The sequence below is a fragment of the Zootoca vivipara genome, chromosome 5, assembly GCF_963506605.1.
Source record: "Zootoca vivipara chromosome 5, rZooViv1.1, whole genome shotgun sequence".
NCBI lineage: Eukaryota > Metazoa > Chordata > Lepidosauria > Squamata > Lacertidae > Zootoca > Zootoca vivipara.
Window position 1 is genome coordinate 56,816,590 of NC_083280.1, and position 11,816 is coordinate 56,828,405.

The 11,816-nt window shown below is 39.7% G+C and overlaps 1 protein-coding gene across 1 annotated transcript in view; it reads left to right on the forward strand.

Moving 5' to 3' along the window:
• ABRAXAS2 (abraxas 2, BRISC complex subunit) overlaps nt 1-10,450 on the forward strand; it is a 32,515-nt gene extending 22,065 nt beyond the window's left edge. The window contains exon 9 of the mRNA XM_035137743.2: nt 104-10,450. Within this exon, the coding sequence (XP_034993634.1) occupies nt 104-573 (470 nt within the window). The 3' untranslated portion in view covers nt 574-10,450. The remainder of the gene's footprint in view (nt 1-103) is intronic.
• The last annotated feature ends 1,366 nt before the right edge of the window (nt 10,451-11,816 follow it).

Consider the following 11,816-nt stretch of genomic DNA (forward strand, 5'->3'; position numbering starts at 1 on the left):
AGTTTCTTTTCAATGCCCATGATATCAAAATTTTATGCAGTTTGCCACATTAAGATACCTTGTTTTGACAGCTAATTACATTTATTTTTCCACTTTTTTGTAGGACTGCAGCAGGCCATCTTAAGCAGACAAATGTCAAATGATGCCTTGGAGCCTATATTTATCCCCCGAATGTCCCATGCTGGATTTGTTGCAGAAGGTAGTAATCTTGAAGAACCCGATGCCTCTGATCCTCCTCCTCCTTATGCTGACTTGAGTGTAATCAATCATGACAGTGCCACACGCCCTGGTGTTCTAGAAACCAATGTTTTCATGCCTCGACCTCAAGCAGTAGGCTCTTCCAGTTATGTTTCCACAAATACAGGATTGAAGCTTTCAGGCAATGGAACATCCATGCCATCCTCTTCCCAGGCGACTGTGGGTGACAATGTTAATGAATCAGAAGACAGTGACTGTGAGAATTTTCTTGAACCTACAGAGTCATCTGACAATGAATACGCACAGACAAGAAATTCTCGTCCCCTGACACATGCGGATGGAGATTCCAGGAACACTCAAATCTCCCAGATCTAATGGAACATGAGCTTAATATAGCACTATCTTTCCTAAATGTTACAGAAATATTTTGGGATTTAACTTGGAGGAAATGGGCTACAAAAGTGGATTGTTGTGCACAGCAGATGTAGAAGACTTGAACTTAGATGGCTTATTCACTTTTGTGATACATTTTTGCAGGTTTTGTAATTGAATCATTAGGATAATCAAACTACTAATATTGACGAAATACATGGATGTACCGGTAAATAAGCAAAGTGAAATTGGGGGGGAGGGAATCATGTGGCTTTTGTTGCCATATTCTCCATTAAAAAATGGAATTTAGCAACTAAGCGCACTCTAATGATCTCAAATCAAAGCTTACCTCGTGCACTATCATGCCTTGAATTTGGGGGGAGGGGGGCATTTCTAAGAACTTTGATCAGCAGGCTTTTTAATGGTGAAGCCAAATAGATCATTGCCAGAAACAAAAACCTTTGATAATTCCAAGCAGCCTGATTGGAACAAATGTGAGCTATATTCTCTGCATGCTCTTTTAATAGAGATGAAGTTTGTTTCAATCTTTTTCTACTAGCCTAATGTCTATCACTTAAAATTATGGTTGCCTTTTTATGTAGAAAAGCGATTACCAGTAAATCATCAGTGAATGTCTTGAGCATAACTACTCTGACCTTGGTGGATTTAAAGTGACTTTCCCACACTATCATCGTTTGCATTTTTGTTCTAAAAATATGAAGAGCACATAGCAGAAAGTAGTGAAATAATGTGGTCAGTTCTGAGAGGCACTGAACATTTAATGCAAAATTTCGTGCAACTTTCAGAATAATCCAGATTTACTATGTGAACCACTTTGAGTCTCTGTTAGGGAAAAAGGTGGGATACAAATAATAATATTAATAAATAAAATAAAGTCCTGGAGAATAGAAGAGGCTGTCTAGTGAAATCCCTTAGGGTTTTCCTCTTAAATTAACTATAGCTCTTCTCATGTTGGGGTAAGAACTTGCGAGGCATTAAGTGGAGTCCATTTAAATAATTTTTGAATGCACTTAAAATATTTTTTATTTTTATGCTTGCAGGAAAAAAAATACCCAAAAGATACAAAATAGTGCCACTAAGTATCGAACTAGGCATTTTCTTCAATTAGCAAATGGCAAACCTTTGATTATGTAACAATTTGCCTTTGTTTTATTTAATCCAACTCTTGATTAAAAACCCACATGAAGACTTCTTTTAGATATATGATTGCCTACAGCTAAAATCTCAGTAGCTAAACAATCCCACATCTGTCTGTTCGACGCTCTGTTGTCTGTACTAAGTAAAACCAAGTGGCTTTGAAATATGATAAAAATACTTCTATCTCCTTGGACATTTGGGACTTATAAACATTTCTGTTTTTAATACTTAACATGCTATTTGGCCTTAACATGATATGTTTTGTTTTACATTGCTGCAGTCTGTTCTAATTAACAAAAAGTGTGCTTGGGTTTTATTAACTTTGGGTATCTACAAGCATCTGTTGTGCTGGTTTGTTAAATAAGTGCTGTTGCCATCTCATCAGTTCATTCAAGAAATTTTATTTTTTATGTCACTCAAATCTTTAATGTACATCTCTGACAAAGCAGTTAAATGTGACAATAAAATCTTATTTAATCCTTTATCTTTTAATATCTGTCAGCAATGTTTCATTGCAGTGAGATCATGCATCTGCAAGTGAAAGCAGTGTTAAGATCCACCCCTCAATGAAACAAATGATTGACAAAACTGTATATTGGTTCCCCTATTGGCTGAGTGTAAAGAGGAGCACCCATGAGATTATGGTTTGTATACAGTAGTAATCACTTTTTTCTAATGACCATTCACATTTGCTCATGCATGGCAAATATCTATAATCCTTGCAACAGAAGACTGGCAGCAGCAATTTAATAAATATCCCCTTAGTTTGCATAGTTCATCACAACAACTTTTAGAGGTAGCAACTCCATTTGCATGGATGACTCAGCTAAGTCTGGATAATGTTGAATAAGTTCCTATGCACACAAATTACTTCTATAAATATTGGCATATTTAATTTCTAAATGGGAAAATCATGATGGTGAAATATTACATTGCCTATAATAATCATCTGTTATAAAACCTGTCGTCTTAAATCTGTTGCCTGTTTCTTCATAAATTGGGGTTATGAGGGCATACACTTCATTGGCATCAATTTCTAAGTAACTCAGAATCCATACAAACCTGCATAATTATCTCCGGTAGAAGTACCATCATTGACTGTTGTGCCCTTATTAGGTCATTGTAATTGTCATCTCTGGTTATGTGTTAGGTTATGAGTGACCATAATGCTTGTATAACACAGATGGAATGCTGGTTCCATCAGCAGTAGCTGGTGTGAATAAGAGCCCTCTTCCATTATTCTTACTGGGGGATCCAGACTCAGCTGGGAATAAGAACTTCCATGCAGTAACTTGTTTTTAATCTTCTCTTTTGGAGACTAATCTGCCTTCTTTTCTCCTTTCTCTAACAACTCTTCCAATTATTTTGCATTTACAGTACATTTGTATTATGTAAAAACAAATTATAATAAGGGGAGAAGCAATGTCCTTAGATTTGTTCCCTTATCACCACTGAAGAAATCAAGTGATTTGTTCCCTTAGATTTGTTCCCTTATCACCACTGAAGAAATCAAGTGATTATAATCTTCGTTACTATGGTGGCAGCTTGCTTTTGTCTGCCTAGATCTGGCATCCCCAAACTGCGGCCCTCCAGATGTTTTGGCCTACAATTCCCATGATCCCTAGCTAACAGGACCAGTGGTTGGGGAAGATGGGAATTGTAGTCCAAACATCTGGAGGGCCGAAGTTTGGGGATGCCTGGCCTAGGTGCTTAATACTGGTATATTGCCTGAGATGTATTCTAAATGGCAGAATGGTAAGTGGTCTGTAGCCTGAAACAGGTCTAGCTTTTGTATCGGGTTTGCTATTGCACAGCGTAGTCTTCTGCAAAGAGGATTGATTGTCTGAGCCCCACATATATGTATCTTCCTGTATTATTCTGTTTTCCGTAACTAAGCTTAAGGCAATGTAAATGGGAGTTGCCATGCAGTCACAGGCCAGACACAAACCTGATTTGTTCCAGCAGTTTCTTAGTTCACAAGAAACTTGGGTTTCACATTGCCATCAACACAGAGACGATTTTTTAAAATTAATTGTTGGTGTAGTTTTTCTAAACTGCTTGAATCATTATTGAATTATGGGCAGTATATAAATGGATCGAAATAAATAAATGTGGGGTTTTTTAATGTTGGGGGCCATTTTTAGAAATTGTCGCTATCAACCTTCCCCAACCTGGTGTCCTCCAGATGGCTAGGACTACAATTCCCAGCCTTCCAAGTTAGCATGTTCAGTGGTCAGAGAGTCCTACTCCAAAACATTTGGGGGGGGGGGTAACAGTTGGGGAAGAGTGACCCATATTGCTTGTTGAACCTGTCTGCCATATATATTATGGAGGGACATGCTACCAAGCAGATCAGTCTGCCTTTTGTGTTGCTCTTTGCATACAACTCTAGATGAATAATCTGGCCGATTGAAAATTACATGTCAGTATACACTATTCTTATGACCACATAGCACTGTTATCTAATCACGGGACTTGGATTACTGTATTAGCATAATCAGTTCCTGCTCAATGTGGGCTCTGGTGCACACCATCCTTTTTCTTATAGAGCTCGTTGGAGAAAGGGCAACTTCTGCTGAGATAGGAGTCTCTCTTTCCACAGACAATAATGATCCATTATGGTAGCAGAGCTCTGGGTTCATTTATTGACTCCAGCTGGCATTTCTTGGTTCTTTAAGTACACTATTTTGATTGCATCCATTTCCTTAGGACTGATTGCTTGTCCTCGTACTTTGTGACTCCAGGGTGCTGCAATTTTAATACAGTTGAAGTGAAAGGCTTAAGTGGTAAAGCAGCCTGCTGTATTTCTGAAGAATCAATTTAGCACTAGTAGGAAGTTGTGGCATTGGGAAAATCAATTATTTTCCTTGTGAGCTATCCATTTAGAAGGTGAAGTTGAGCAGCTGGGAGGCTGTTTTATACAGTTTGCCTTCATTTCTGCCAAATGGTTTTAATGAAGGATGTGTCGAAGAGGGGAAGGAAAGCCATCCACTGTCCACTGAGGGCAGAAAGGATGGGATTGTGTTGCTCAATGCACATGTTATTGATGCTCTGTTGCTTGGGATGAGGGGGGTGGGAAATGCACTTGTACATGTGCCAAGAAATACAGGTGAGAGTACAGACTTTATGGCTTCAAACTATTCACACTCCTTTGACGTCTTTTGGAGCTCCTTTTCCCTTGTCCTGCTTTTCTAGATATCAATCTGTACTTTCTTTGGCAGTCAAAGTTGACATTTTTTTTACCAGAGGCAGAGTATCAAGTGTGCCCCCCCCCCAAAAAAAACACCCCAGAATAAGTCAAGGTACAGTATCTAGTATTCAAGGCTGGTTAAGTCATTGGCACCCTTGAATATTCCATTTATTTCCCTCCCTGTTTTTATGTACATATGCCCCAACACACTGCACATTCTGTGACCACTAGCCGTACTCATTCTTTGGGGGTTGTGATTTATTACACTTCTGCAAACCTTGGGTTCCTCTGAACATGATGATACATTTCTCTTGTTTCTCAGTAGCTCCAATTTGGCTACACAGGTGTCATGACTCAACAGCATCTGACTTCACTAAAGATACAGGTATATTGCATCACATATATAGATATTTAGAAGCTCCATGTTAAGACTCGAGACAGTCTGCCTTTGATGCTAGAAAAGGCATCAGAATAGTGCTGTTTATCTAAAGCAGGCATCCCCAAACTGCGGCCCTCCAGATGTTTTGGCCTACAACTCCCATGATCCCTAGTTAACAGGACTAGTGGTCGGGGAAGATGGGAATTGTAGTCCAAAACATCTGGAGGGCAGAAGTTTGGGGATGTCTGATCTAAAGCATGCCCCTTTAGATGTCAGGATTTTTAGTCAAGTCTTAAGTTAATTTTTGAAATCCAAAAGAAGATGTACACTTCACCAACTAAGTGAAAGCTGGGAAAGCTACAATCTATATTAATATTCGTGTTATATTCTGTGCAGTACCATTTTATGCATGTTTACTCATGGTCAAAGTATTTGTATGTATACAGTATATATACCACAGAGCTACACTGGGGAGGGAAGGCTTATTATAAGTGCCAAATTTCCATTGGCAATTATGGAGCAAGTTCCATTGATAACAGTGGGACTTAAGGACAAACAGCATGTTACATGTAATGTGTACCGTGCAGCTCCCTCTCCATCTTTTATTTACTTAAGTACAGGTGCAGAGGGAGATACGGTAGTTAGCAGGACCACAGTGTGTGGGAAGAGAAGGTTTTATCCTTTCCCTCCTGTGCCACAACCCCCTGTAAATTGTCTCATTATGCAGCTATAAGGGTTAGTAGCATAAGTTTCCATTTGTCCCAACTCCAGTTGACTTGCTTCTGTTCTGTGTTGTTTTGTTCAGGTTAGTCAGGAACCTTAAAGGAAGCACAAGTTCTCCATTGGAACCATAATGGGAGGGTTCTGAAGAACCCAGATGGCTTTTGGTTACCGCAAAAACATTTCTACCTCTTGGTTCTCCACCCCGATTACTATTCCCCCTTGATGAACCATAGTCTGCCTTTCAGTACTTGCAGGCTCTGAGTGGGGCACTTAGCCTTGGCGTTCAGTTGAAGCCCTCAGTTCTGGCCTCACTCAAGAAGCCCCCTCAATCTTCTTGGAACAGAATCTTCTTGGAACAGCTTGAGGAGATGCAAGTGTCTATCCTCACTTGGCGGTGAAGATCAAGTCACTTGCAGGCAGTTTAGGCTATTTCACAAGGGTGTTGTGCAGAATGATTAAAAAAAAGGGCAATCACATATACGTACTGCCTTGACCTCCATGAAATATAGATATGGTTGAAATGTAATTAAGTGTGCATAGGATTGCAGCCCTAGGATCATTTTTGTAATGCCCAGTCCTCAAAATGATAGGTGCCAGAGTCCCCAGTAGTGCTCATGGGCACCATGCCTCCCTCAGAAACCCTTCTTGGCGCTTGCCAGCACCCTCTCCTACTCCCTTTTAAAAAATGGATCTTTTTTAAGGATTTTGTTTGTTGGGGGTATTTGGGGTGAGGTTCTAAGAAGTATTGCCACTCATTATGTGAAATGGGTATTTTGTAGTGCTCTCAGCAGTTTTTATTTTATTTTCAAATGTGTCCCCAGGCCCAAAAAGAATGATGACCGCTGACTTAGTGGCAATACCATGATTAAATTATTTTCAGTCTTATATATCAAAGCTCCTTTGTTTTGACACTGGTACCTCTACCCTGGTGACTGTTCCAGCCTATTGAACACAGTGTTCCTTGTCCCTGTATGCACCCCTCACTTCTGTTCCTACAGAAAAGAATGCTTTTAAAAATTACGGTAGAATCCATGTAATTGTCCCTCTTAATGACATAATGTGTGCTTAACTGGGATACATGCCAGGCTACAGATTTAGTACTTGGCAATTGAATTCCATAGTCTAAACAAAGGGTTAGAGACAGCCTCAGGTTGATGAGTGTACATTGCCCAGTACTTCTGAGAACAAGTAAGATACTGTGTTTACAAGATTTATTTTGGATCATGATTACAGGCAGTATATAAACACAGCAACAAATTCTACTGCAATATGTAGAATGTATCAAGACAGTGATAAATGCATGAAGAACATTTTGTGAATCTCATTTTCCAACAAGATAAAAGCCTGATTTTAGGAATTTTACCTTGCAACAATCGTGTTTTGTAATATGAATGTCAGTATTTGAATTACAGGGGAAAGGGAATTCCAGTCAAACTAGTTTTACTCAGCACTTCCATGGAATGCTACAACAAGTTATGGTTTTGATTAAAATTTGTGAAGGTCAGAATCAGATTTAATTAAGAATCAAAAGCATCATCCAAGACTACTGCATTTGACTTAATGTAGTTATTGATCAGAAGGTCGGTGGTTTGAATCCCCACAGCGGGGTGAGCTCCCGTTGCTTGGTCCCAGTTCCTGCCAACCTAGCAGTTCGAAAGCACATCAAAGTGCAAGTAAATAGGTACCGCTCCAGCGGGAAGGTAAACAGTGTTTCCGTGTGCTGCTCTGGTTCGCCAAACGGCTTTGACATGCTGGCCACATGACCTGTAAGCTGTACGCTGGCTCCCTTGGCCAATAAGGCCAGATGAGCGCCACAACCCCAGAGTCGGTCACGACTGGACCTAATGGTCAGGGGTCCTTTACGTTTACCTTTTATTTAGTGATACAGCCATATGTTTTTCTCTGTTTAGGAAATCCTCAACCGCATCACGTTTGCCGCATAGAAAGAGTGACGGCATGAGGGCAACATGATAATTTTCTCAAACATATGGTTTAATGAGTGGCTTGTATTTATTTCATCCAATTATACATGGTTGCCATTGTTTACCTGTCATTTGTATGACAATCTTTTGTTTCTGAACCTCTTTTAACTCTATTTCTAAAACTGAAGGCTAAACACTTCTTTTTAAGCACAGTACATCAGACACCTGTGATTATCAGGTTTATAACAAGTAGCCATGGGCTGGACAGAAATGTCAGGCATGTGTCTTAAATATAGTCCAAATTCTGTTGGAACTGCTGATTTGAAAATAAATTTTACCAAATGATCAGGGATGCAACTGGCAATCACCAGAACATGAAATTCCTGCTTCAGACATAGATAAAGGAGCACTCTGAGATGGGAACCTGGTGGGAGCAAGTCATTTTAAATTCATTATGCCATTGAAAAGACTGTTTCTCTTCTATAAAGATGAACACACTGGGAAACGGGCTTGCTCAGTAGTAGTAAGAAGACAACAACTGTAACCAATTGAATGAGTGAATGAGACTTTAGTTTGCTGCATAATAAAGCACCAAAGTCCATTCTTTCACAGGACACCATTCCAATCTAAGTTTCATGTTAATCATTTCAATCAATCATTGTAGCATACAGTAATTGCATTTTTCCCAGCCCTGTTTTAAACAGATATATAGCATTGGTTCAGTTGGTAGAGCATAAAACTCTTAATATCAGCATTGTGAGTTCAAGCCCCACTTTGGGCAAAAGATGCCTGCATTGCAGGGGGTTGGACTAGATGACCCTCATGGTCCCTTCCAGCTCTATGATTCTGTGGTACTTCTATGAGATATATTTAACACCATCTATATATTATAAGGTGTCATGCTAAGGCTCCTGCAGTTTCTCGTATCAGTGCACTTGCTCAGAACGTGCCCAGTTATATGGGCAATATGTGACTGATAGCCTATCTTTTAAAATTTCAAAAATCATATTATTGAAAAGTGACTATTGTATGTTGCCAATATTTATGGAGGTTCAGTGGGGAAACCTTCTTTCTTTGTCACTGCACCCAACTTTCCTGATAGCTGGGGAAACAGTTTTGAGTACAAAAAAAGTATGAAGAGTTAAAGCACAACTGCTCTGAACAAATTGAACGTCCCTGCAACTGTATTATTTCGATTTTAAAAAGAAAGAGATCCTTACTGTATCTCCATAATGTGTATTTTGACCCTAAATCTAGCAGATGAAACAAGATAGAATTTTGCTCATCCTTTACATTCTATCAAACTTCTTTTCAGGGATGATTTTTTTATTATTATTCTGCCCTATTTTTAGACAGCCACAAAAGAGACTGCCTCCAGTCTATTCCAGCTTCTGCTTTGAAAAGTGCATTTAGAACCAAATTTAATGGCATGAGAAGGAACCAAACAGGTTTATTGCTTAACTCAATAAATGGAAAAGCATGTGTGTCCCGTTAAAGCAACAATGTAGTGACTGGCTGCCCTGAATAGATCACCAGATTCATCCTCTTGTGTTTGGGTTTGTGTCCAATTCTGCTTATGCACAGGGACCCTGCTCATGCTTGAATGCAATTCTGAACCACAAGTTTCCACCTTTGTATTCAGAGGGGGCCCATTTTCTACCAGAAAAGTTGTCCTCATTTGGTGACTCACTGAGCATCAAACTACAGGCATATTAAGTGCAAATTGCATCAGCGGGAGGGGGGGGTGTTGACAGCAAGGAGAGAGGGGGAATTTAACCCTTTTCTCCTCTTCTACCATCCATTTGGGGGTTTTCCCATAAAGCAAATACCAGCTTCAGAAGAGGGATTTTTCCCAGGACCACAGCAGGTGAGGAAAGCATTAAACCCACCCACCCTCATCTGCTCTGATCCTGTTAATTACCACCCTTCTCCAGCTGAGATGATTTGCATTTAAAAAAAAAACCTAGCATCTGATGCATTTCTGTGTAGTTTGGACCTCACACTGAGAACCAAACATATAATTGGGGTGAGGCCTTGAGGGGTATTGTGGAGGCTTGGCTCCCACAGAAATACCCCAGACCTCCTCTCTGAATATTCAGATTTACTTTTCCAAAAGGTTTCTAGCCCCTGCTGTCAGGGGATATGTGCAGGTAGTAAGTAGCCTTTTGATTTGCTCAGTAAGAAATACATCTGTCCCAGCAAGGCATGGTGATACATAGTAAGTACAATTTAATTATTAAATTTTATTAAATGTTGTTAAGTTTATTTCCTGTGTCAAATAAGCGGAGAACATAGTGGGTTGTTTGTGTTTAGTGGTTTGTTGAGTGTTTCACATACACTCCTATGCTCCCCAAACAACCTCAATATAGTTGACCACGTGAAGCAGAGATGGGGGGGGAGTCCTGCTTAGCTTGCATTTTAATGTTGATTTTTTATTATTATTTTCACTTCCCAAAACTATACACTGTCTGAAACACAGCACTGCTGTGAATTTTGCAAGGTAGTTATTCAATTTAAAAGTGCACAAGAATATTTGGGGGGGGGAGGAGGAAGTGTGTGTAAAAATGCCTATATTAGTCAAAGAAACGTACACAAATTGTATGCATTGCATACATTGTATGCATGTATTGCATTAAGGAAAGTTGTTTGCAAGAATGCAATTTTGAGGTAAAATTATAGACAAAAAATGTATGTGTGCATTTAAAAAATAATGCACTAGAATGCTGATCTTTAAAAATGACAAACTGAGTTTAAGATTGGAAACAGCTGAACCTGAGAAAAGTCAGTACTGTACTAAGAGTGGCAGCAAACTAAGTTTTACTCAAAGTAGACCCATTGAAATTAATTAACTAATCCTGCTAGTCCCACCCACCATGTGATTGCAATCCTAGCCTCATCCACACATGCATTGGAGTGTCTGAAAGAGGTGCTTACATGCTTAAAGCAGCTACAACCCCTTTCTGATACCCCACTGAATGCATGGCATCAGCTGGGCCAGCCAGTGCATATGGTGTTTCTTTCCCTTCTGCACGTTAGGCATATGTGGGAGTGGGAGTAGCGCATCTGAAATTCCCAGAGAAGAACCAGGGAATGATTCCAGACCTAGTGTGACCTTACAAACACCTCTATCTTTGGAAACAGGTGGTGGAGTATTGCCATTCTGATGCCCATTGAAGTGATTGACTGAGACTTCCCCTACCCCCTGAGAGGTGAAAGTCTAATCAAATACAGTCTCCACACTTGACGGTATTTGTTTCCTCTTTCAACTTCAGCTGAAATTCAATCTGCTGTTTACCACACTTCAAGAACGGGAATAATCTAGTCCAAGTTACAGGACTCTGTTTTTACCACCTCTGCCGGCCTGGACACTTGGCTTATTTATCTTGGGAAATATGACTATTAACAAATTGTAATAGATTAAGCAAACAAACAAGAAATTAATCGCAGGGAAACATCTGAGTGCTTATTTAATGAGTGGGATGGGGCTGAGGGGTCCACAATGAAATGGAGACTTCAAAGTATGTTGGCAGGTTTTTTATTTTTGAGTTTTGCCTCACTGAGTTCACCAGTAGTGTTGTTGTTTTTAAAGTTTTTATCTCTTTTTTAAGTACCTTATGTTTAAGCCTGAACCCAGTAACACAAACTATCCATGGCATCTCTCTATCCGTTCCTGTTAAATGATCTGAAGTTGTACATCACATGCCGGGTTGGCTGTCTTCTCGCTCAGAGGTTAACCAGGGTCATAGGGATGACCTAAGCAGTTTGTGATGTGCAGGGGCTAGTTCTCTTAACAGTGATTTGTTTAAAGGGTGTGAGTGCACTCATGCCTATGCTTCCCTTTCTCTCTGGCATTTTGCCTTTCAGTACCATTCAA